The sequence below is a fragment of the Quercus lobata genome, chromosome 11, assembly GCF_001633185.2.
Source record: "Quercus lobata isolate SW786 chromosome 11, ValleyOak3.0 Primary Assembly, whole genome shotgun sequence".
Classification (NCBI taxonomy): Eukaryota; Viridiplantae; Streptophyta; class Magnoliopsida; order Fagales; family Fagaceae; genus Quercus; species Quercus lobata.
The window spans coordinates 33,570,389-33,597,116 of NC_044914.1; the positions used below are offsets into that span (position 1 = coordinate 33,570,389).

The window sequence follows — 26,728 nt, forward strand, 5'->3', positions numbered from 1 at the left end:
CAGAACTAGGTTCTGTTTAAAACTTATAAGAATCGTCATGAGTAATAATTTCCCCCAAGTCTGTGGTCCGAAGAGCCATACAGGACTTGGGTTCTGTTTAAAACTATGAGTAGTTGTTTTAAGTATTAATTTCCCCTTAGTCTGTGGTCCGTGGAGCCATGCAGAACTAGGTTCTGTTTAAAACTTATAAGAATCGTCATGAGTAATAATTTCCCCCAAGTCTGTGGTCCGAGGAGCCATGCAGGACTTGGGTTCTGTTTAAAACTATGAGTAGTTGTTTTAAGTATTAATTTCCCCTTAGTCTGTGGTCCGTGGAGCCATGCAGAACTAGGTTCTGTTTAAAACTTATAAGAATCGTCATGAGTAATAATTTCCCCCAAGTCTGTGGTCCGAGGAGCCATGCAGGACTTGGGTTCTGTTTAAAACTATGAGTAGTTGTTTTAAGTATTAATTTCCCCTTAGTCTGTGGTCCGTGGAGCCATGCAGAACTAGGTTCTGTTTAAAACTTATAAGAATCGTCATGAGTAATAATTTCCCCCAAGTCTGTGGTCCGAGGAGCCATGCAGGACTTGGGTTCTGTTTAAAACTATGAGTAGTTGTTTTAAGTATTAATTTCCCCTTAGTCTGTGGTCCGTGGAGCCATGCAGAACTAGGTTCTGTTTAAAACTTATAAGAATCGTCATGAGTAATAATTTCCCCCAAGTCTGTGGTCCGAGGAGCCATGCAGGACTTGGGTTCTGTTTAAAACTATGAGTAGTTGTTTTAAGTATTAATTTCCCCTTAGTCTGTGGTCCGTGGAGCCATGCAGAACTAGGTTCTGTTTAAAACTTATAAGAATCGTCATGAGTAATAATTTCCCCCAAGTCTGTGGTCCGAGGAGCCATGCAGGACTTGGGTTCTGTTTAAAACTATGAGTAGTTGTTTTAAGTATTAATTTCCCCTTAGTCTGTGGTCCGTGGAGCCATGCAGAACTAGGTTCTGTTTAAAACTTATAAGAATTGTCATGAGTAATAATTTCCCCCAAGTCTGTGGTCCGAGGAGCCATGCAGGACTTGGGTTCTGTTTAAAACTATGAGTAGTTGTTTTAAGTATTAATTTCCCCTTAGTCTGTGGTCCGTGGAGCCATGCAGAACTAGGTTCTGTTTAAAACTTATAAGAATCGTCATGAGTAATAATTTCCCCCAAGTCTGTGGTCCGAGGAGCCATGCAGGACTTGGGTTCTGTTTAAAACTATGAGTAGTTGTTTTAAGTATTAATTTCCCCTTAGTCTGTGGTCCGTGGAGCCATGCAGAACTAGGTTCTGTTTAAAACTTATAAGAATCGTCATGAGTAATAATTTCCCCCAAGTCTGTGGTCCGAGGAGCCATGCAGGACTTGGGTTCTGTTTAAAACTATGAGTAGTTGTTTTAAGTATTAATTTCCCCTTAGTCTGTGGTCCGTGGAGCCATGCAGAACTAGGTTCTGTTTAAAACTTATAAGAATCGTCATGAGTAATAATTTCCCCCAAGTCTGTGGTCCGAGGAGCCATGCAGGACTTGGGTTCTGTTTAAAACTATGAGTAGTTGTTTTAAGTATTAATTTCCCCTTAGTCTGTGGTCCGTGGAGCCATGCAGAACTAGGTTTTGTTTAAAACTTATAAGAATCGTCATGAGTAATAATTTCCCCCAAGTCTGTGGTCCGAGGAGCCATGCAGGACTTGGGTTCTGTTTAAAACTATGAGTAGTTGTTTTAAGTATTAATTTCCCCTTAGTCTGTGGTCCGTGGAGCCATGCAGAACTAGGTTCTGTTTAAAACTTATAAGAATCGTCATGAGTAATAATTTCCCCCAAGTCTGTGGTCCGAGGAGCCATGCAGGACTTGGGTTCTGTTTAAAACTATGAGTAGTTGTTTTAAGTATTAATTTCCCCTTAGTCTGTGGTCCGTGGAGCCATGCAGAACTAGGTTCTGTTTAAAACTTATAAGAATCGTCATGAGTAATAATTTCCCCCAAGTCTGTGGTCCGAGGAGCCATGCAGGACTTGGGTTCTGTTTAAAACTATGAGTAGTTGTTTTAAGTATTAATTTCCCCTTAGTCTGTGGTCCGTGGAGCCATGCAGAACTAGGTTCTGTTTAAAACTTATAAGAATCGTCATGAGTAATAATTTCCCCCAAGTCTGTGGTCCGAGGAGCCATGCAGGACTTGGGTTCTGTTTAAAACTATGAGTAGTTGTTTTAAGTATTAATTTCCCCTTAGTCTGTGGTCCGTGGAGCCATGCAGAACTAGGTTCTGTTTAAAACTTATAAGAATCGTCATGAGTAATAATTTCCCCCAAGTCTGTGGTCCGAGGAGCCATGCAGGACTTGGGTTCTGTTTAAAACTATGAGTAGTTGTTTTAAGTATTAATTTCCCCTTAGTCTGTGGTCCGTGGAGCCATGCAGAACTAGGTTCTGTTTAAAACTTATAAGAATCGTCATGAGTAATAATTTCCCCCAAGTCTGTGGTCCGAGGAGCCATGCAGGACTTGGGTTCTGTTTAAAACTATGAGTAGTTGTTTTAAGTATTAATTTCCCCTTAGTCTGTGGTCCGTGGAGCCATGCAGAACTAGGTTCTGTTTAAAACTTATAAGAATCGTCATGAGTAATAATTTCCCCCAAGTCTGTGGTCCGAGGAGCCATGCAGGACTTGGGTTCTGTTTAAAACTATGAGTAGTTGTTTTAAGTATTAATTTCCCCTTAGTCTGTGGTCCGTGGAGCCATGCAGAACTAGGTTCTGTTTAAAACTTATAAGAATCGTCATGAGTAATAATTTCCCCCAAGTCTGTGGTCCGAGGAGCCATGCAGGACTTGGGTTCTGTTTAAAACTATGAGTAGTTGTTTTAAGTATTAATTTCCCCTTAGTCTGTGGTCCGTGGAGCCATGCAGAACTAGGTTCTGTTTAAAACTTATAAGAATCGTCATGAGTAATAATTTCCCCCAAGTCTGTGGTCCGAGGAGCCATGCAGGACTTGGGTTCTGTTTAAAACTATGAGTAGTTGTTTTAAGTATTAATTTCCCCTTAGTCTGTGGTCCGTGGAGCCATGCAGAACTAGGTTCTGTTTAAAACTTATAAGAATCGTCATGAGTAATAATTTCCCCCAAGTCTGTGGTCCGAGGAGCCATGCAGGACTTGGGTTCTGTTTAAAACTATGAGTAGTTGTTTTAAGTATTAATTTCCCCTTAGTCTGTGGTCCGTGGAGCCATGCAGAACTAGGTTCTGTTTAAAACTTATAAGAATCGTCATGAGTAATAATTTCCCCCAAGTCTGTGGTCCGAGGAGCCATGCAGGACTTGGGTTCTGTTTAAAACTATGAGTAGTTGTTTTAAGTATTAATTTCCCCTTAGTCTGTGGTCCGTGGAGCCATGCAGAACTAGGTTCTGTTTAAAACTTATAAGAATCGTCATGAGTAATAATTTCCCCCAAGTCTGTGGTCCGAGGAGCCATGCAGGACTTAGGTTCTGTTTAAAACTATGAGTAGTTGTTTTAGTAGAACGGCCAGTAGCGGACATTAATGAAAGAAAATATATGCCAAACCATTCTCATTAATAACAATATCTTTTGAGGTTATTTACATTCCATGGTCGAGGTACAGCTTTTTCATCTAAATCTTGTAGGTAGTAGGCGCCTATTCCGGCCACAGACGTGACACGGTATGGCCCCTCCCAATTGGGCCCCAACTTGCCCCAAGAGGGGTTTTTTGCGCTCCCAAGAACCTTCCTCATCACGAGATCACCTAGACCCAGGGGCCGCAGTCTGACGTTAGCATCATACCCTTGTCTCAGCTTTTGGTGATAATGGGCCATATGAATCATAGCTTTTTCCCTTCTTTCTTCGATTAAGTCTAGACTATGTTCTAGTAACTTATCGTTATTGCTTGGGGTAAACGATTTAGACCTTAATGTGGGAAAGTTGTTCTCGATGGGGAGTACGGCCTCAGCCCCGTAAGTCATTGAGAAGGGAGTCTCACCGGTCGATCGTCGCGGCGTTGTCCGATAGGTCCATAAGACGTGGGGAAGTTCTTCTATCCATCTCCCCTTAGCCTCATCCAGTCTTTTCTTTAGTCCGCTCACTATGACCTTGTTCACGGCTTCGACCTGCCCATTTCCTTGAGGGTAAGCGGGGGTGGAATAGCGGTTAATGATTCCAAACCCCTGGCAGTATTCCCTAAAGTTCTTACTGTCGAATTGCAGACCATTGTCGGAAACGAGTGTGCGCGGAGTCCCGAAGCGGGTGATGATGTTCTTCCAGATAAATTTTTGGGCGTCCACGTCCCTAATATTGGCCAAGGGTTCAGCTTCCACCCATTTAGTGAAGTAGTCCGTTCCGACTATTATATAACGCTTGTTCCCCGCGGCTTTGGGGAAGGGTCCGACCAGATCAAGGCCCCATTGCGCGAACGGCCATGGACTAGAGAGGGGGTTGAGAACCCCTCCGGGTTGGTGAATATTCGGGGCGAATCTTTGGCACTGGTCGCACTTCTTAGCATATTCTTGGGCCTCTCTTTGCATGTTCGGCCACCAATACCCCTGGGTAAGTGCCCTATGTGCTAACGACCTTCCTCCGGTATGACTTCCACAGATCCCCTCGTGTAACTCTTCAAGTAGAGATTCGGACTCTTCGGGGTGCACGCAGAGCAGGTACGGTCCAGAGTGGGAGCGCCGATATAGTTTGTAGTCTTCCGATAGCCAGAAACGAGGAGCATTCCTACGTATCTTCTCGGCTTCCAATTTCTCCTCTGGCAGGACGTCGTTTTGAAGGAAGTTTTTTATGGGGTCCATCCAGCTGCGACTCCTTCTGATCTGATGGACTCCGGCCGGGCTTCTGCAAATAAGACTTGCTTGGGCCAGGTCTTCGACCAGGATCATCCGCGGCAGATTTTGTGCCGAAGACGTGGCGAGAGTGGCCAGCGAATCCGCGTGGGTGTTTACACTCCTGGAAATGTGCGTCAGATTGAAGGATTCAAAATTTGCTTGCAGCCTTTTAACCTGCCCCAGGTACTCTTGCATCCTAGTGTCTCGAGCTTCCAACTCACCCATCACTTGTCCGACTACCAGCCTGGAGTCCGAGAATGCTTCTATTACTCTTCCGCCCAGCCTTTGAACCATCGTCATTCCCTGGAGTAAGGCTTCGTATTCGGCTTCATTGTTGGTAGCCGAGAATCCGAGCCTCAGTGATTTTTCAATGACGGCACCATCCGGGGATATTAAAACTATCCCCACTCCGGACCCTCTTTGGTTGGCTGCGCCATCGACGTAGACGTTCCAGTGCATGGTCTTTGTTGAAATCGCACCAACCGATTTTCCATCCATTTCTTTCTCCTCAGTTATTGTTTCTACAGAGGGCTCGGCAAACTCCGCCACCAAGTCCGCGAGAACCTGTCCTTTGATGGAGGATCGGGGCATGTATTTAATATCAAAGGCCCCCAAAAGTGCGCTCCACATGGCGATCCTTCCGGTGTAGTCAGCGCTTCGGAGCACTGCTCTAAGGGGAAGCTGAGTCAGAACGATGACCGTATGCGCCTGAAAGTAGTGAGGAAGCTTCCGGGTCGCGTGCACTATCGCCAAAATTGCCTTCTCTAAAGGTAGGTACCGCACCTCGGCCTCATGTAATGATTTGCTCACATAGTAAACCGGACGCTGCACCCCATTATCATCACGTATCAGTACCAAGCTTACGGCATGAGGGGCCACCGCGATATATGCAAACAGCACCTCATCTGTCTCAGGGCTGGACATGATGGGTGGTCGGGATAGGTAGTCCTTAAGCTGTTGGAAAGCCTGAGCGCAATCCTCCGACCATTCGAACCCTTTCCATTTGTTTATCAGAAGGTAGAAAGGTCGACATCGGTCCGCCGATCGTGATATGAACCGGTTTAGTGCCGCAATCATGCCAGTGAGCTTCTGCACTTCCTTCGGATTCCGAGGAGACTGTAGGTTGTTGATGGCTTTGATTTGGTCGGGGCTTACCTCTATTCCCCTGTGGGTGACCATGTACCCGAGGAATTTCCCAGACCCGACCCCGAATGAGCATTTGGAAGCGTTCAGCCGCAGCCGGTGTTCCCTTAGGATAGCGAAGATCGTTCCGAGGTCTCTCACGTGCTCGGAAACCCTTTTACTCTTCACAACCATATCGTCTATATAGATCTCAATGATCCTGCCCAGCTGTGGCTCGAACATTCGGGTCATCATCCTTTGGTAGGTTGAGCCGGCGTTCTTCAGTCCGAAAGGCATTACCTTATAGTGATAATTTCCGATGGGTGTCATGAAAGCCGCCTTCTCTTGGTCTTCCGGCGCGAGGGGTATCTGGTGATATCCCTGGAAAGCATCCAGGAAACTCATTCGGGGGTGGCCTGCGGTTGCGTCCACTAGTCTGTCAATTCGAGGCAGGGGGAATGGGTCTTTTGGGCAGGCCTTGTTTAGGTCCGTGAAATCCACGCAGACCCTCCATTTACCTGTCTTCTTCTTCACCACCACAGTGTTTGCCAACCATTCAGGGTAAAAGACTTCTTTAATAGCCCCCGCTCTTTTTAGTTTTGCCACTTCGTCTCTTACGGCGCTTGCATGTTCCTTTGAAGGGCGTCGGGGTGGCTGCTTCTTCGGAGTGGCAGAGGGGTTGACATTCAGGTGGTGGCAAATAAGGCTAGGATCAACGCCCGGGGCATCGTAGGCGTTCCATGCAAACACATCGATATTTCCTCTGAGGAATCCGACCAGTTCCTCTTTCTCCTGAGGAGACAACTCAGAGCCGACCTGAAAAAACTTCTCCGGATCGCTGTTGACAGCGACCTTGTCTAAACTTTCACACCTTATCTCCTCGGCTAGTCCATCGTCTTGCCCTGCCGAGGCGGTTGATTGCTATAAACTTTCAGGGGCCAAGGGCTCGGCATGAGGCCGATGTAAGACGGCAGCCACCATACATTGCCTGGATACGGCCTGATCTCCTCAGATCTCTTCTACTTGCCCTCTGGATGGGTACTTCACTTTTTGGTGAAGTGTGGAGGTCACGGCCTTAAGGGCATGGATCCACGGCCTTGCAACTATCGCGGTGTAGGGTGAATAGGCGTCGACCACAATAAAATTCACCTCCACCACTTCAGCCCCGGTCTGCACGGATAGTCGGATCTGTCCTTTCGGCGTAACCATTCTTCCCTCGAAGCTGAGGAGAGGGGAATCATAAGCCGCCAAATCTTCTGGCTTCAGGTTCAGCCCCTTGTATAGATCAGGGTACATTATCTCTACCGCACTTCCCGAATCCACTAGCACCCTTTTTACATCGAAACCCCCAATCCTTAGCGTGACCACCAAGGCATCATCGTGAGGTTGAATAGTCCCTCTCTTATCCTCGTCCGAGAACCCCAGTATCAAGGAGCTTCCCTTTTTTGACCTTTTGTATTCCCTTTGCCTGCCCTCGGAGGGGAGCCGATCAACAGCCAGCACCCTAGGGATGGGTGGCCCCGCTCTTCCCGGTGTAGCGAGGATGACGTGTATCGTCCCAGTGGGGGGCCTTAAGGTCACGTCCTTTCGAGACTCTTGTGTTGCCTGGCCGGGATGGCCACTCGATGGGTGCAATAGGTGACGTAACTTTCCTTCTCGGACCAACTGATCTAGGTGATTCCACAAATTCCTGCAGTCCTCCGTAGTGTGCCCATGGTCTTGATGGTAATGGCAATACAGGTTTTGGTTACGTTTAGAGGGTTCTCCAGCCATCTTTCCCGGCCACCTGAAATAGGGCTCATTCCTTACTTTCTCCAATACCTGCTGCACTGGCTCTCTGAATATGGCATTTACTGTTTGCGGGTTATTCTGCCCGGCTTGTCGCGAAAAGTCTCTCCTCGGCTGACCATGGTTGTGCCGTTCCGACCTGAAATCATTTGATTTGGGGTGGATAACCTTCTCCTTTCCCTTCCCTTGCAGCTGATCTTCCTCCACCCTTTTATACTTGTCTATTCTATCCCTCAGCTGATCAACGTTGGCTACCGGTTTACCAGTGAGGGATTTCCTCAAGCCATGGTCGGTGGGTAGGCCGCTTTTGAATGTGCTGATAGCGACAGCGTCATGATTATCATCCAGGTCATTATATACTTCACAGTATCTATCAGAGTATGCTTTCAGAGTCTCTCCCTCGTGCATTGACAAGGACAATAGCGAACCGAGGGGCCTGGGGACTCTGGTGTTGGTGATAAAGCGGGAGCAAAAATCCCGAGTGAGCTGTTTGTAAGAGCTTACGGAATTTGTCTTCAGGCCGTTGAACCACCTCATCGCCATTGACCCCAAGCTGGACGGGAAGATTTTACACATGAGGGCTTCGTTTTGCGAGTAGATCGCCATCTTTTGGTTAAATTGGCTCACATGCTTTACCGGGTCTGATCGACCGCTATAGATGGCGAAGGCTGGTTGGTTGAACCGTCGGGGCAGCTTAGCCCCTTCAATTCTATTCGTGAAGGGGGACCTTGAAACCTGATCCAACGCCTTCTTCATGGCGTCGTTTCCCGACCCCTTGCCAGATGTGCTCTCATACTTCCGCACAGGGCGCGGTTCCTTTTCGTAGGTAAAGGTTTCACTTGGGGGGGTCCTTGATCTCTGCCTGTAGCTCATATCCTCAGCATTGGAAGATTCGCCTGAGTCAGAGGGAGATTGTCTTCGCCGCGCGCGCCTTAACTCCCTTTTTAGGTTATCTATCTCTCGCTGCATGGCCTGGTGACTATTTCGCCTCTGGGACACGTGACTTCCTATCTGAGTGTGACTCTGGCTTGTCCGTACAGTATTCACACTTCCCTCACGATCTCCCCTGTGGCCGGGGTTGATGGGGTTATTTTGCCTCTGGGACTCGATGGGTTGTGTCCGTTGGGAGTCAGCCTGGTGAGGATTCTCCTGGTGCGGACCTAGTTCTGCCATGCCTGACCGTTGTGCTAGCTGATGCTCTAGTTCTTCCCACAGACGGCGCCAATTGTAGTTGCACGATTTTCCTGGCCCAAATTCGATTGATCAGGCCCTGGCCCAAAGCGCAACCCATAATAAATATTTGTAGAGGATGGGTCAAAGAACTTGATCTCAGTGAGTCTATTCGGTCTAATGCATGGACAACATTGTTGCAGAAAATAAAAACACCAGAATGGATCTCTCACGTATAAGTTTATTTCTTTAGTTCCTCATACAGAATTTTTCCTCCCCTTCTCTAAGGGACTCCACTACATTATATAGTCCCCTTCTCTCATCTCAACCCTACACTTGTTGACCATCTAAGTACCTACTTGAGTGGCTGTCCCATCAGACGCCTTCATCTCTCCCCATGTGAGTTGCAGAGGCCAAGGCGGTACTGTTCAGGGGTCATTTCCTCATTAATGCGGCCAAGAGGGTGGTTGGGGCGCAATTAATGTGGTGGTAGCTCTCCATGGGATATTTTGGATTTTATTCATTTTATATGTTGGGAGGATGAGCTGAAGTGGCTGGGGAGAGTTCCTCGTCTGGGCTTCGTGATGTCCGAGGAGGAGTTACTCCTCGGACAGGTTTCCTTGGCGTTTATTGGGATTGAGTAATGCTTCATACGGGGTTTCTCTTCGGGCAAGACGCTCCTCGGACGGGCCTGAATTTGGAATAGCTCATTATTTCTGGGCCGGGCCCCACACTAAACTTTATCTCAAAGGTTAAAACACCCTTAAAATAAATGTGAAAAAAAAAAATGAAAAAAGAAGAAGAAGAGCAAGCCAATTTTGTACCAAAACATTTACATTTTTCAGCCCACAACCCTTGATAAAATATGACAAAATTTTCAGCCCTTGAAAAAAGCCCACAAAAAAATTTAAAAGGATAGCCATAGCCCTTGATAAAATATTTGTTCACTCTCTTATAGAAACAGAGAAAGCATAGAGCTCATAGAGCTCGATGATCATGGAAATCGCACAGCTCCGATTAGGTACGAATTGATCATGGAAGTCACAAACCTTAATTTTGTATTTGATTTCTTTTTCTTTTTCTTTTTCTTTTTTGGGTTTACCCACACTTTTTCATCAATTTCCCCATGATTATCATCGATTTCTTTATTTCGATTTCTAATTGATTGACTTTTGCGATTTCATTATTCGAGTTCAAATCATAATCTCTATTTCCTTTACAATTTTCATACAAATATTGTTTTTTTTTTTTTTTTTTTAGTACAGGCACAACTCAATCCAAGAGATTGTTAGTATTGGTTGTGTGGGAAATGTGCTTTTAGACACTCTGTAAGCCTTTATTTATTTCCTAATATAATTTGCACATTCAATAACTAGGAATTTAGTTAATATTAGTTATACATTTCGAACTGCTTTGGCTTTCTGCTGTAGTGAAACCAATTGCTTTGGCTTGACTAATTTTGATTATGATTTTGTCGGACTTGATTGATGGTGATTGATGCTGAGAGATTTGACCGTTATTTTCAATTTTTTTAAGAGACTAACCTTGTACATTAATAATATTTCAAATTCCCCTGCCAACTATAAAATCATAAAAAATAAGTAAACTTCTTGAATTTCAAAGACTGTAAAACTTGATTAGGGCTCTAACGCATATTTTTACAATTGTAAGAAATACAATATTAGTGATAGGTACAAGTGGTACTGAATACTGATTTGGACCACACCGTATGTAGAAGTTTTATTAAGAATAGCTTTTATTTATTCATTTCAAAAGGTAAAATAAATTATTTTGTTGTATGGCCCTCTGAGTGCCACCCTCCCACCCACACACACACACCCACACATTCACTAGTATTGCTATAAATATTGGACTCACAAGTCACAGCCATAGGAATGGAAAGTCCAGCTTAAACTCTATAACAAAGTATGCAAATTAAACATGATCACCTTACTGTTCAGCTCAATTCAGCTTATCTACAGTGTATGGTATGATGGGAATCCATTTTGCATTTCACTTATGTTTAACCATTCCCAGTGTGTGTTTGAGTTTGACTAGGATCTAAAGAAAAACATTAAAATGGCCTTATTTTCTATCTATATTCTTTTCTCTCTTAATGAGGACATTTAACCCGAGGTTCTTGTAGATGAATCATTCTAGGATGATGAATAACATCAAAAAACTTTTTTCCAAAAATTAAAATTTTATGGCTAGCATAAGTTCATTATATTTCCCAATTAGGAATGTTGGCAGTTGCTTCATTCACCATCTTAACATGGGTGACCTGCAAAAAAGAAATGGCAAAGAGCATTTAAATATGGGAGTTGTAATTACTGTAGTATATGCATAAAGCAAATTCATAGATATTGGGCAAACAAATTATAGAAGAAGACCAAAAAAGGAAATGAATTGACTGTAATAGAATATGGAATAGACTTGTTTACTACATTATGTCATTATGCGTAAGCATCCAAACTTGAAGATGTTGCTAACACATGAAACTGGAAATAATTATAGGAAATTCAAATTTTAAAAGTTCAAAATTAATTGTGATTTCCTAATCTTTGGCTAGTTTTACATGTTATCTTACTACTCAAGTCATGCTCTATCTTTGTTTTATTTTTCAAACACTGTCTTGCACATCTCTATTGTCATTAAACTCGGTATTCACTCCCCACCCCTCAATTCTGAAAAAGATAGAGGACGTTGTTATCTCCTGTAACTTGAAATTTTAAATTTGTTTCCTTAACTTGAATATGCCTAGACACATGTGATTTTCCATAACCACTAGGATAAATTTACCTAGTAGTTTGATAGTACGCTGCAAGAGATTTTGATATTGAGATTACCTGTGTACTTGTGATTGTACAAGAAGATTTCATATTTCTTTATCATAAAAGGAAAAAAAATGAACTTTATTGCCTAAAAAAAAAACAATATAGATACTAAACTACTTGAATTTGTGTAATGACTGGTTTTGTTGAAGACTCTGTATGAAATATGCCCATGTTCTTTTCTTTGAATGGTTATGCAATTTAGTTGTTGTATGCTGTAATTATAAACTACAATGAAGTGCTCCCATATATTGAGTAAGTTGAAATGTAGTTAATATTAATTTCTCATAAAGTTAGCTTTCTTCTTGAACTTCTAAGTTGTTTACAACGTAATTGCATCTTGTGTTATCTAGGGAGCACAAAGTACATGATCCAACAAGCAAGTGTTAAGAATGTAGAGAATCGACATAAAAAACAGTTTCAAGAGTGGTTTGAAAGTGACGTAAGTTCTATCTATATGGAAATTATTATAATTGTTCTATATGCTTAATTTGAGTCAATTATAATGATGTATTTATTTTGAACTTGTTTTGAATAGATTACTCAATTATATGATGAAAGGAAAGTGAGCAAGCAACTCTTAGATTTGGCTGGTGGACCATTAGAATAAGTTGTATGTTATAAGGGGTGCATTGTCAATGGTTTTAGATTTCGAAAAAATGAAGTCGATTGTTACAGAAGAACTCAAAGTTGTAGAGTCTTGGTAAAAGGAGTTGCAAGTATGGGCAATCGTGATTATTATGGTGTTTTAATTGATATCATTGAGTTACACTACGTGGAAGGCAATAAGATTGCAATGTTTAAATGTGAATGAAGGGATGTTGACCATCAGGGTAGAGGAATTATGGTTGACAAGTACGGTCGAACTCTTGTGAATGTAACACGTTCATTAAAGAGTAATGAACCTTTCGTATTAGCATGTCAAACCAAGCAAGTATTTTATGTGAAAAGCATAAGGAATCCTCAATGGCATTTTGTTATAAAAACAAAACCTCGAAATTATTACAATATGTCATCTCCAAAGGAGGAAAATGATGATTAAGAAGAAGATGATGATCAAGAGCCATATCAACAGACTGATTCAAATGGTCATCAAATGGGTTTCACAAGATGATGCTATTATTTCATTAGATAGGACTGACATACCTAGCAAACTTGTGGATATGGATGATGATATGAATTAATGAGATTAAACATTTCAAAATGAAGTAATTTTTACTTGAAAGTTATGTTCTTGACTTATCTAAATAGTTTCATGTTCATTAGTTTTATATCGTGTATTATGTATATGTTTTATTTATATAGTAATACGTGTGTATTGACTAAAATAATTAAATATGTATATAATGAATAGTGCTAAAATATATTGGATTCATCAAAGCAAGGGCTTCTATTAATGGCAAACGGAGGTAGCAATGAAGGAGTTAACACAAGTGGTGCTAATGGAAGTAGAAATGATTTGGCTCATAATGGTAAGTTTTAAATTATGCTTTCAAGTTTTTTAATACTGTATTGAAGATACTATTCAAGTAAGTTGAGGTGGTCTTTATTTTTATTTTTTTTTCCCTATAAGGAAGAAAAAAGGGCGATGGCCTACTCGGAATCTTAAATTTGCCAAATAATTCAAGGGAGGGGAAATATATGAGATTGATTGGTTGAATGGTAGACATGTAGGGCCTCATGCTCATGATTTAATAAATGAATGTACACAACTTGTGAGGGCACAACAAAATGTACTTCCAAAGTTCACAGATTGGAAAAAAGTACCTTATATCAACTAAAGGAAGCTTTTTGATATAAAGTATTGACAAGTAGTGCAATAAAATCTAGTAGCAGTTTCTATGATTTTTTATTATATTCTTATTTGTGTATTTATGTTTCATTCTATTGTAGGAGTATTTCAAAGTTAAGGGTCGAGAACAAGAGGTTTGGCGACAAATGGGTAGTTCTTACTCAAAATATCGTGACTCCCTAAAAAAAAAAAAAAGTGGTTTAAGCCATATGATGAAGCAACAGAAAAGGCACGAGCAAATGTTCCACCCGGACTAGAGAATGATGATTGGAATTGTCTTGTGGATTTGTGGAGCAAGCAAGATTATATGGTACCATTGCAAAGAATTTATTATCAAATTTATTCTTAACTATTGTCTTGTGGATTTGTTGGTTTATGGGACTGACTTATAATTCTTAAATGTAGAACATGTGTTTGAAAAACAAGGAAAATTAGAGCAAAAACAATATTATCCACAAATTTAACCTAAGAAAACTTTATGTTTCCCATGAGAACATGCCTTTGATCTGTGTGACTACATGTTTTTTGATTTTGTTTTTCTATCTATTACTATCACTATTGGAATGGTAATTACTATGTTTCCTCGCATTATTCATTTTCAATACTTAATTACTATATGCTTTCTATTTGTTTTGTCAAATGGTAGAAAGAGAAGACAGGTCATAGCCCTAGTAGAATTGAATTATTTGATGTCACCCATGTGCAAGATAATGGGCAAGCAGTAAATGAACCAACACAAGATGCATTGCTAAGAAATCTTCTAATTATATTAATATAGATAGTGTATTTTTATGTGATTTTGTTGCAAGTTACTTTTCTTTTTAGATGGCATTGAGGAATCTTACTACTCAAGTGAATGAGGGGGCATTGCAAATATCTCAAGTTCAAATGTTTGTGGAGGTGTTTGGACCTGAGCATCATGGATGAGTTTGTGGCTATAGGGCTAGAGTCACTCCTACTGAGTTATGGGGTTCCTTCTCACCTAGAATGTATGATCTTGAGAAGCGACTCCAAGAATCTAAACAAAAACGCTTAGAATTTGAACACAAACGAATGGAGGCTGATGCAGAGTTGAAAGAAGTAAAGCACCTCAAAAGCATGCTCAAACAACAAGCTATTCAAATGGTAGAGCAAAGAAGGCATTTTGAGAAACAACAAGCTAGTCAAATGGCAGAACAAAGAGCTCATTACGACAATATGATGATGCAAATGTTGAGTTATATCACCTCGCAATCAACTCAATCTAGTAGTGATCACTAAGGTATGAAGATCAACTCAAGCTAGTCACTGTTTCTGGTTGTTGAGTTTTTGCTGGGTAAGCTTGTTTTTAATTTTTTTTCTTTCTCCCCTAAGTTTCATAAATATTACATATATAGTCAATAAATTATTGACAAGGTATATTTGTTGATACATGTCTCTGCCCTTTGTTTTCTTAGGCCTTTTCAATTTTCTTTTTCAATGTATGTCATGATATTGTCATCAAAGTTGAACAGCTATTGTTAATTTTTTAAGGTTTTAATTTAAGTTTTTAGAATTTGATATTAAAACCCAATATAATATTTTAGTACTATTGGATAAGTTTGGAATGGTTTGTTGAGTTGTTTATGTGGATAGAATATATAAGTACTAGTTTGCTTTTGTAATCCTTATCTTGAAAATTTTATTGTGGATGTTCTTTTTTTTAGTAGCTAATGAAAGCAGTAAGTAGTGACATTAGAACAAATAAATGGGGTACAGTAGAGAATAATTTGGATGATGTAAGTTATCTTCAGACTTTGTTCATTACCTTAGAAATTGGTGACTGCGTTTGGGCCTTTGATTCGAATAGCAGCTTTGTCATAAACCAAGGCAGCTTCTTTAGTTGTTCCTGTGTTCTGTGTACTTAACAGAATCATTCATGGTTGAATTGAAGAGATTAGATGTGTGTGTTTTTACAATCTTTTGCATTCTAAGATGTGAAAGAGAAAGAGGTTTTTAGTGGAATGGGTGTCTCTGGTATAGGATGCCATGATTACTATGCTTGTTTTAAGATCTATGTTGTAGCCCTTTATTAGTTTATATAGGTGTAAGCTTATTTATTGGATAATTTGGTATCTCACTAGTTTTGGTTCCACTAAAGTTTGTTCTTGCTTATAGGTTATTCTTCATGTGTTTCTTCTAGTGTTCAAAAATAAATTAGTGTGATTAATTTCTTTTTTGATCCTACTTTATCCTAGTAAATTGGATCATATATCAATTAATATAAATGATTATCTCACTGATCCAATTCCCTTTTAATTTTTTCAATGCAGGATTAACAGTAGCCTCATGTTGTTACTTGCAGTTCTTTCCTTTTCCTCATTTGTGAATGGTATGTCCCATCTACTTGTAATTTCTTAATGCTAATAATTTTTTACTACGTGGGGTTGGCATTAATGTTTTAAACAAGTTGAAATTTAGTCAATTTTACACAAGTACTATTGTTGCATGATCTATCTTAATAGTATTTTTTTTGCAAACCGAATGCCTTTCAAAACTGTAATGTTGAAATCACCCAATATCAACCATTGTTCAGTGAATCTCTAGTACTTGGGATGAGTTATTAAGATTAGGAAAGGGACTTTTAGCAATCATAAGTAATTGATCTAGTAATGGTCATGAATGCTCCTTGGTAAGGTTCATAGAACATAATGGATTCATAAAATCCTCTACATTTGATATGCATGTGTGCCATTTTTTTTTTTTTTGGAAAGGTTACTACAGCTGTGGTTTGGAGTAGGAATAGGTGTCTCTGGTATAGGATGCCATGGTTACTATGCTTGTTTTAAGATCTATGTTGTGGCCCTTTATTAGTTTATATAGGTGTAAGCTTATTTATTGGATGATTTGGTATCTCACTAGTTTTGGTTCCACTGAAGAATAAAATGTATCAAAACTTTTAACTCTTGGACAAATTTGGTCTTTGTACAAAGTGTGGTTGTTGATATCTTTTCTCTTAAACAATAATTGACATATCAATTGTTTGTATGCAGTCCCTAATCTGTTAAGTAATCTCAATATTGAAATTGATACACATCATAGGTGTTAATTTGTAGGTTTGAGTTTAGAGATCAAAGAAAGTGTAATTGTAGCAATATACCTTGATAAAGGGATTAGTGGTGTTTAAATATCTCCCTATTTCAGATATATGAGGCCATTGATATCACTTTTGCTACACATCAATATAATAGCATATCATCTCAACAATTGTGATTTTTTTTTTTTTTTTGTTGTATATATATATCCATTGATATCACTTTTGCTACACATCAATATCATACCATATCATCTCAACAATTGTGATTTTGTGTGTGTGTGTGTGCGCGCGCGAATACATACGTACATACATACATACATATATATATATATATATATATTGTGCATGATTGTGGTTTTTTTTTTTCAATAAAATCTTATTTTGAGGGTCAAGAGACCGTTTAAATAACCTTATTTATCATGGGTTGTAAATGTAAATCTTTTAAACTTTAGTAAAAGGTTATATAAGGGTCTCTTGACCCTCAAAATAAGATTAGAGCACTTGTTTTAAGGGCCATGAACGCCTTCAAAATTTCTTTTTCAACCGTACAAGTTTCGAAGGTTATTAAGGGTCAATTGGACTCTTAAAATAATTTTTCTCAAAGTTTTTTAATACTTTTTTCAAGGGTTTTGACCCTTGAAAAATTAAGATTTGTTGTAGTGCGCACAATTCCCAAAATCTAATTGAGTTGTTGAAGACCACTATAACAAAATCTATTGTTTTTTTTAGCAGGAAAGTTTTTTTTTTTTTTTTTTCAATATATTGTAAATCAATTGAAGAGTAAACAAAATAAATTTAGGGGTATAATAACTGTGGAAATTAATTCCAATCAATTTTTGAAGATGATCAAGTATTCTAAATGTCCATTTATAATTTTGAGGGAAAGTTTTCAATTTTAACAAAACTCAAGGTCAAGTTTCATCTAATTGAAGAGTCTAATCTATGACAGTATGGAGATTAATTTTTTTTTATATGTTTATGTAATTTTCATGATAGGTTTAGGAAGAAGTAGGTGTGGGGGAGGATTTGTTCCTAGCCCGCAAGCAATTTGTCCGCTCTAGGGCCGAGGGACCCGCACGGCTTTGTTATTTGCAAGTGATGTGAGCAGTTTTTGAGACTTGCTCCCACATCGAAGAAAGATGCGCCCCACTCATGCCTTATAAGCCTTAGCTAAAGGCAAGAGTGTACCACTACAAACATGTGCTTTTTTGTGGGAGGAATGAATCTTTCCCCAATCAGGTATTATTCACTTTAGTAATGGGCCGAGGAGCCGATGCCACTCTCACGAATTTGTTCAATCCCACATCAGGGAGAGATGCCTCCCACCCTTGCCTTATAAGCACTCGGCCTAAGGAATGGTGTACCATAGTATGTGTGATGTGAGCAAGTCTCAAAAACTACACACGCATGCACTATGCACTCCTTCGATTGGGCCCAACGCTTTGAATTAGAAGGGGGAAGGTGGGGGTTTCCCCTTAAACCCCAAAAGGCGCCTTTTTGTGGGAGGAACAAATCTTTCCCCAATCAGGTATTATTCGCTTTGGGAATGGGCCGAAGAGCCAATGCCACTCTCACGAATTTGTTCAATTCCACATTGGGGAGAGAGGCCTAAGGAAGGGTGTACCATAGTGTGTGTGATCACACACACTATGGTACACCCTTCCTTAGACCAAGTGCTTATAAGGCAAGGGTGGGAAGCGTCTCTCCCCGATGTGGGATTGAACAAATTCGTGAAGGTGGCATCGGCTCCTCGGCCCATTCCCAAAGCGAAAAATACCTGATTGGGGAAAGATTCGTTCCTCCCACAGTAGGAATGTTATTATTTCCTTTATTTTAGAATTTTTAAGGTTTTTCTACTTAAATTAGATTTAAATAATGGTACTATATCAAGAATCTATTTAATACTAATATTTTTACTATATATATAACTTTTCTAGATTGTAGAGTTCATCTTTGTAGATTCAAGAAAACTTATGGAGTTAGTAATTTATATTTAATTAAAACAAAATATAGTCTGACTGCATTTTCGTTCTGCATCACACATCACCTAAACCATTTTTCTAACTTTCTTTTCTTTTCTTTCTTTCTTTTTTCTCCTTCTAATTAAATAAACTTATACTTTTGTTTTGCTTACTTCTAACGTAATAATAATTACTTGCTGCATTATCTTATCTTATCTTTTCCCTTTGAGAACGAAGCAAGTAAGCAACATAGGAATGCTCAATAGTTTCTTCTATAGAATGTGTGATGTTTACTCAGACCATATTTCCATAACTAGGACAATATTCCCACGTAAACTAGAAACATAAATTTGAACATAGATTATGTCTTATAATACCACGTGTAATACTAAGAGGATGTATTGATGTAGGCATTGTTTTGACGTGGACTCTTTTTTTCTTTTTTTCTTTTTTTGTGAAAAACAAACACACACATGGGAGAGAAAAAAATATAAAAGAAATCCATGCTTATTATATCAACTATAGAATGAAAATTTTGCTCCACATAAAAGATGATCTATTCTTCTAAAATTTTGAATAAATATTTTTTATAATTATTCATTTATTCATTTGACATTATTCTTGATATATAGAGCATAAAAAGATTATCATTCTTTTTCATTCAAATCAATAATTTTTTTAGGGAAAAAGTAATTTTTCTCCTTAATGTTTGGTATAGTTTGTTAATGCTCATTTTGGGAAGCCTAGTAGAAAGAAGAAGCCCAACAACATAGGTGAAAAAGAGTTAGTAAATAGATAGAGAAAAAAAAAAAAAAAAAAAAAACTATTAAGCCCAAGTGGCAGGAATAATGGATCATAGGCGCACAAAATAAACAAATGGGTTTTGAGGAAGCAAACGGGCCTAAAGGAGCCCGGAGAGAAAGAGCTAGCAAACCCATGGGCAGTATGTGATATAGTAAAGTAAGAATGAGCCATAACAAGCCTGAAGTAATGCAAGCAAAAAAAGTAAGGGGTTGATGGAAAGCCTATGAGCCCCAAGGATGAATGATAAATTAATTGAGTCGGGGAAGCCCAAATGAGTTAGTGAAAACCCATGAGAACGCAGAATTAGAAAGGGCCGAGGATGCCCAAGGAAAGTAAATGGGCCAATGATGCCCGGAAGGAAATAAATGGAACGCAGGAGCCCGCAAGCAATGTAATAAAAAGCCCAATGATCATCCTAAGTCATTGAGAGAAGAATAAGCAGCAAACCCAAAGAAACCCAGCAGGCTTGGGTCAAATGACATCACAGTAGAAATGGCAAAATAGTGCAGCAAGAAATGCAAAGACTGTAAAAAAGTGAGCTGAAGAAGGAAAAACCCATAATCAAATAAAGCCCAACCCTTAAGGGGAGCAAGCCATAAAAGAATAGGAAATCAAAAAACAGCTCATGCCATAAAAAGTCAAGGATGAATGGTAGAATATGCAGACGAGCCTCCAGACCATAGCGAACAGACGAGCAGCAGGCAAATTTTGGAAATACATAAAAGTGAAGCACGCGCAAGACTCAGACATCACCATCCAATACAGGACGTGGTGAGGTCATGGGTCAAAGGTAAGAGGGCATGCTTTGATGGTGGGGAGAGGAGAAAACCTATTCTAGGGTTCCTACTCAGACTCTTTTGGGGGAAATGTCTTGCTGGGATGACATACCACCCAAAAGAAGTAAGGATGAGTTGGAACCACTAGGTGCATGCCATGAGGGATAAGGAGAGAGAGAGCACCCACACCGTGGCAGATAAGAGTGTCACGGCAAACAAACAAACAAAAATAGTCCTCCTTGTCTGTTGGCACAGCTAACACAGGTAAGTGGTGATGGCTGGGCAACTGACAAACCAGTAGGTGGTCGATAAGGACACTCAAACTAGACAAATGTGGTTAAAGGTTAAAATAGTAAAAATCGGTCATGGCAGGCATTATATAAAGGACCTTGCTGTGCACGGGAGAGAAACAAGGACAAAGATAGAAATAGTAATCTCGAAGAGAAAATCGCAACGAATAAGCAAACACTTAGAAAGAAAACTAAAAAGAAAAGAAAGGTAGAATTAGAAAGAATGGCAGGCATGCATCAATAGATTGATCCCCTCTCTCCCTCTAAAAGTCTTACTCTTTGCTAAAAGTAAAGGATTCTTTTGGGTATAAACCATTCAGATCTGTTTCCCTCAAAATGACTAATTTCCACGACATGATTTTTCCCCGGAAGATTATTTGCATTGAAGAAAAACGTTTTTTTTTTTTTTTTCGCCTCTTTGGTCTTGGCCCTGTGACATAACTTGGCATATCAGATTGATCTCTTTTCTTTCTTTTGCTAACTTGTGTCTTACCCATTTATTCCCATTATTTTCTTTACAAGGTGTTTCTTATAATCGTGATTATCATCTTAATTGGGGATTATTTATTCATTTTGTCTAAAGCCAAAAGTACTTTATTTATTTATTATTATTATATCTGCTTGCCATAACTCATCTGAAATAGCTCTGCCTGCCATGGGCATGTTCTTGGCAAACGAGGCATAGTTTGTGCACAAACCAGATCAAAGTGAATTGCAGTTGGACCGATCTCAACTCCCTAATCTAAAATACTTGGGTCCAGTACAACAGGAGACAGCCTAGCCCGGCCCAACATTACAAAAAAGCCCACCACATAGTTCATAATTTCCCTTCTATGTTTAGGAAATGAGTAAATATCACCAATCTATTAATCTCTTAATTAAAACTTAAAGAAAATTTTAGATTCCTAGAACATTCCATTGTAGAAAGTCTTATTTTCATTCCTTGTTATTGCTATCATGATCATAGTTATTAAACCTAGACCAGCCAGTCAGTCAAACCAAAAACTCAATGACTCAGAACCTAGACTGGTCCAACTGTTTAAATGGATGCATAAGACCCGGTCAAACCTAGCAGGTTTATCACGACCTGTGTAACTCAAATGGGTTTTTATTACTCGACTAGACCTAGACCAGCCAATCGGTCAGACCATAAACTCAATGACTCAACACCTAGACTAGTCCAAGTGTTTAAACGGATGCATTAGACCCGGTCAAACCTAGCAGGTTTATGACGATTCGTGTAACACGGATGAGTTTTTATTACCTAACTAGGTTTGTAAAATTACATCTATTAAGTCCACTTTATTGACTTTTATACTATTTAATGTATTGTAATATGATAATTTAAAGAGTAGAAAGCCTAAATAGTTTTTTTTTTTTTTTTTTAATGCATTTCTTTGTCTATGTACCTACCTCCTAAACTCTTATCTTAAAATAAAAATTAAAAATTAAAAAAAAAAAAAAACTGCTCTATTATTGTGAAACCTTGATTTCGAATTATAATAACTTACTTAATTTAAACATATGCCTTTTTTAATTTATATGTTTAAGTTATGATTTCTCAAACTCATATATTTAAGTTAATTATTTAACCATATAGTTTAACCAATAACCCAAGATATGCCTATTTTTTAGTTTATATATTTAAGTTATGATTTCTCAAACTTATATATTTAAGTTAATTATTTAACTATATAGTTTAACCAATAACCCAATGACCAACTTATAGATTGGGTCAATGTTGGGCTAAGTTTATGTTTAATAATTATGAATCTATGATTGTGATTCAAATTCAATGCAAGGCAAGCACCTTTTCCTTTTGTACATCCAAAAGAAAGGTTACAACTTACAATTGTATTCTTAGGCCTTAAGCCCAGCCCACTCTGAGCCTTAACCGAATGAGCTTTCTCAATTCTCGCTGAATAACCAACCTGAGCTTTTTAGCAAGGACGAGCCAAGCCCACATTTATAAACCAAACTTTTTTGCTGAATCACATTGAAACCAAGCTGGGCCATGAAAACCACCCCCAAATTCTCCAGTTACTTAAACCCTTCTTCTACTTCTCATCCTCCACTTAAACCCCCAACTCCTCCGCCAACTATGGTGGACCCCACCTTCTTCCGCCTCATAAACCTCCGATCCCCACCCTCCACCACTGCACACGGCGGCCTTAGACTCTGCATCTCAGCCATACACGCGTTGCACTCCCACTACACCACCTCCACCACCAAAGAGCCAAAACATTACAACAACAAAAACAACGGCAAATGGTTCACTTTGCTTCCATTCACTCCAACTCTAAACGCCGCCGCTTTGGGCAAAGAACTCTCCGCTCGCAGCTCCCAATCAAAAGCCGATGTTTCAACCACAGCACTCAAATGGGTCCTTAAGTGCTGTCCAGACCTACCCAGAAGCCTTGTTCAGAAACTCTTTCGTCTCAGACAGGTCCTTCTTTACCCATATATATATTTTTTAAGCCTAAATTACTTGTTTATGTTTGTTTGTTTAGCATACAAACCAAGCTCAAGCTGAACAAGTTAATAAAGTAGCTCATGAACAACTCTGAGCTTGTTGGACAAGAAAATGAACCAAACTTGAACATGTAATCTTGTTTAGTATTGAGCTCGAGGTTGGTCACACTTGAAATAAAATTAAATGAACAAGTCTGATTTGTAACACTTGGCTCAGCTTACCTCATTTACAGGTCTAGTTTTTAGGAAACCTAAGGGCATAATGTGATGGTACTACATTGAATAAAATTGAAGAATTGAATTTTGGACAAAGTTGGAGAGTTTGATTTATAATTTTGCGTATTGGATTTATTACTATACCTTTTGCCCAATCTGAAATTTGTTGAGTTTAGTAGTTGAAATTTAAAAAGCTGATTTCTAACAGGTACGGAGAGAATCCAATACTATGGAAAGTACTGATGTAGGTGCTCAAGTACAAGAACGTAGTCTCAAAAGGGTAACTCTAATACAATGCCTGTTACTTGTTACTCATTCAGATTAAACATAGTGTAACTGTGTTAGTATCAATTTTGTTTCTGATATATAAATAGAATTATTAAAAGGTGGCAGCGAAGGACTCAATGAACGATGGAGATCGAATCTTTCTTCCTATTACCGTTAAACAAGAGGTTCCCTCTGAGAAACAAAAGTTGTATTGCAATGAGGAAGAAGTTAACTTTATTCGCAGTCTTGTGTTGTATCAGGTTCTCAAATTTGACTCCTTTGTTTGTTTTTGTTTTTGTTTTCCTTGGGTTTCCAACGTGTGACTCGGTATGCTTTTTGAAAATTAGGATCCAGCCATTGTTGTTGTCAATAAACCTCCCGGGATGGCTGTTCAGGTAAGCTTTAATGTATTTTTTTGGACTTCTTTTCTGGTTTTTGGACTTTGAGGTGTTAATTTTTAAAGTTTGGCTGATGCTTATGTTGGACAGGGTGGCATAGGCATCAAAACAAGTTTAGATGAACTCGCTGCTGCTTGTTTAAGTTATGACCACTCCGAACCTCCTCGGCTGGTGAGTGTCCTAGTGAAATTTCCATGAATGGTTTTCTCGTCTCTAACATGGATTGTGCAGCTTTTATCATGGGGATAGCTTTAGATATCACAAGTTACTTTTTTTCTTGTCCTCAACATACGTTGATTTATTCTTTTCTTTGTATTGCAATACAATAGAAGCTCACCTTATCTTGAATCATTAGGGTCCAGCTGGTTACAGAAATGGAAGTTGTTGTATTAAATTACAACAGAATTGCTATTTGGAGAAAATTATGATTCTTTTATTTGTATGGTTAAGGAGTTGAAGGGAAAAATCCACATTTCAAATCCTTTCGAGCTCAAAAGTTGAAAAAAAGATGGGGGAGGGGATCTGTGCTTGGGCATTATACTATATATTGCACAGAAGTGGTTAGAATTTTTTTTTTTTTTTTTTGGGGGGTTATAATCAAGAAACATCTTTTATAGGTTCACAGACTTGATAGAGATAGTAGTGGCATCTTGGTGTTGGGGAGGACACAAATTAGTGCGACAGTTCTACACTCCATCTTTCGTGAGAAAACTTGTGGCGCAAAAGATGTGAGTAAATGTCTATTCTTACGTTTGCACATTTTTCAGAATCCTATCATGTTCACAGGAAGAGCATTACAATTAGTTGGTAATAATTCAACCTGATATATGTAATTCATCTCAAGGACATTGACAATGAAGAAAGAATCCTGCAAAGAAAGTATTGGGCACTTGTCATTGGGTCTCCAAGACGTCCAAAGGGATTAATTTCCGCCCCATTAGGGAAGGTAGATTCCTTACAGCTATTGATTTGAATTTATGATTTATTTGTCTCTAAACCTATAGGTTGTAAAGCTTTCTTTTCCTTATACCATTCAATCATGGCCTTTACCAATTTGTGGCACAATTAAATTTGGAATGCTATCTATTGTTGTTTAGCTGTAGGGCTCTTGAAATAATCTTATTGGACATTTGTCACGTTTAGAATTGTCCATGTCTGCAGCTAAATGGTCTTTACTCGTGAAATCATGTTGGGCCAGTAAAAATGATCAGAAAATTTTAAGCCATCCAGTGACATGGAAGTCAAACAGTCCATAAACCAAATGATTATTCTAACTCTGCTTTGGGTAGGCATCTTAATTTTTTAAATTTCCAAAACTAACTGCCACATGCAATAAACAATTATGTAACTGATGAATGAATATGAGATAGAAATATGGTTCGTTGTTGGAAATGGTTTGTAGTCATGCAGACACCACATAAGAGATACCTCACTAAAGGAAGGTCCAGTTGGTTAAGCATCACCAAACTGCATTGAACATGCTGCTATACTGCATATGCTAGTACTTTACCTCAGTAAATTTGGGCCCATGACTCATTAAAGGACATGGTCCTACAAAAGATTGGGCACAACTATATTACTCAATCAGCCTATGAGATGTCAATAGAATTAGATTTATATTTTTCAATCCAAAATAATAACCATCTGCAATGAAAATTGTTATCATTTACTTATTGTTGTTGTTGTTATTATTATTATTATTATTATTATTATTATTGTTATTTTACTGTGATTGTATTCAGGTGGTGGTGGACAATGGAAAATCTGATAGGATCACAATCATTGATAATCCCCAAAATATGTCAGCTCAGCTTGCAATAACAGAGTATCAAGTGATTAAATCTTCGTGTCATGGTTAGCAATAAACTTCATTACAATTTTATTCATTGAGCTTCATTTCCCCTCTCTCTCTCTCTCTCTCTCTAACTTCTTTATACTGAGAGTGAGCATTGAAAATCATTTACATGGTCAGAAACTTGGACAATCTTCAGAAAAGTGCATTTGCAATGCTTTATCAGAAGACATCATTGACTATCTCGATTATTCTTCTTCAAGAAGTTTTTTGTTGTGGCATATGTCTTGTACGGTTGTACCTGCTTCTTATGCAAGTGATAATTATGCAGGTTTCACATGGCTAGAGCTTTCTCCTCTCACTGGTAGAAAGCACCAGGTATGGATAAGAACTAAATGCTTCACAATTGAATGTGTTTTTGTCTCCTTGGTCTCTGACTCATTATTTTCTTTGCAAAAATCCTTTTTCTCCCTCATGGCAAATACAGCTCCGAGTACATTGTGCTGAGGCATTGGGAACACCGATAGTTGGAGACCTTAAATATGGATGGCAAGCTCATAGGAATTTGAAACAATTGCCTTGTTCAATGAAATCAAATGAGAATCCTACCAAGGGGAAGACCGTTCCATTTGGCCTTGATTTGGAGAGTGGAAGTATCTCTGAGAAGCACCCTCACCTTCATCTTCATTGCAAGCAAATGGTATTGCCCAATGTGTCAGAGGCTTTACAAAATGTGCAGTTTTCTTCAGACTGTGATCTGTCTGAAGTAGAAAGCCTCGAGTTGGTTGCTCCTTTGCCTTCACATATGCAAAGAAGTTGGGACATTCTAAATTCTTGAGCTACATTATTTTGGTTCTTTTTGTTTTTTTAGTAATCATTATTTGAATTTTTTTTTTTTTTTTTTTGAGATAAAAGACTAAGCAATATTATTAAGATGCTGAAAAATCAGAAACAACAAACTAAGAAATGTCAGGTGAAACATGCTCCATCCAAACTAACAACAGAAAAGAAACTTTTGCTCTCTTGGTTAAGGCATGGGCTACACAATTGCCCTGCTGCCTAGTTCGAGAGAAAAAGTTCTAAGAGAACTTGTAATAGACAAAACGTCTTTAACAAACTGACCAATTGAGGGATGGCCACAATCTGTTGCCTTCAGTGCATTAT

At 39.0% G+C, this 26,728-nt stretch overlaps 1 protein-coding gene across 1 annotated transcript; it reads left to right on the top strand.

Annotated features, from left to right (window-relative positions):
- The first annotated feature begins 22,419 nt into the window (after window positions 1-22,419).
- On the top strand, window positions 22,420-26,460 carry LOC115967576 (RNA pseudouridine synthase 4, mitochondrial). Its single transcript, XM_031086696.1, has 10 exons — window positions 22,420-22,865; window positions 23,316-23,387; window positions 23,494-23,634; window positions 23,722-23,769; window positions 23,863-23,943; window positions 24,390-24,500; window positions 24,617-24,718; window positions 25,515-25,626; window positions 25,896-25,942; window positions 26,052-26,460. Exons 1-10 carry the CDS (start codon window positions 22,434-22,436, stop codon window positions 26,400-26,402), a joined length of 1,497 nt encoding a protein of 498 aa, XP_030942556.1. The 5' UTR covers window positions 22,420-22,433; the 3' UTR covers window positions 26,403-26,460.
- The last annotated feature ends 268 nt before the right edge of the window (window positions 26,461-26,728 follow it).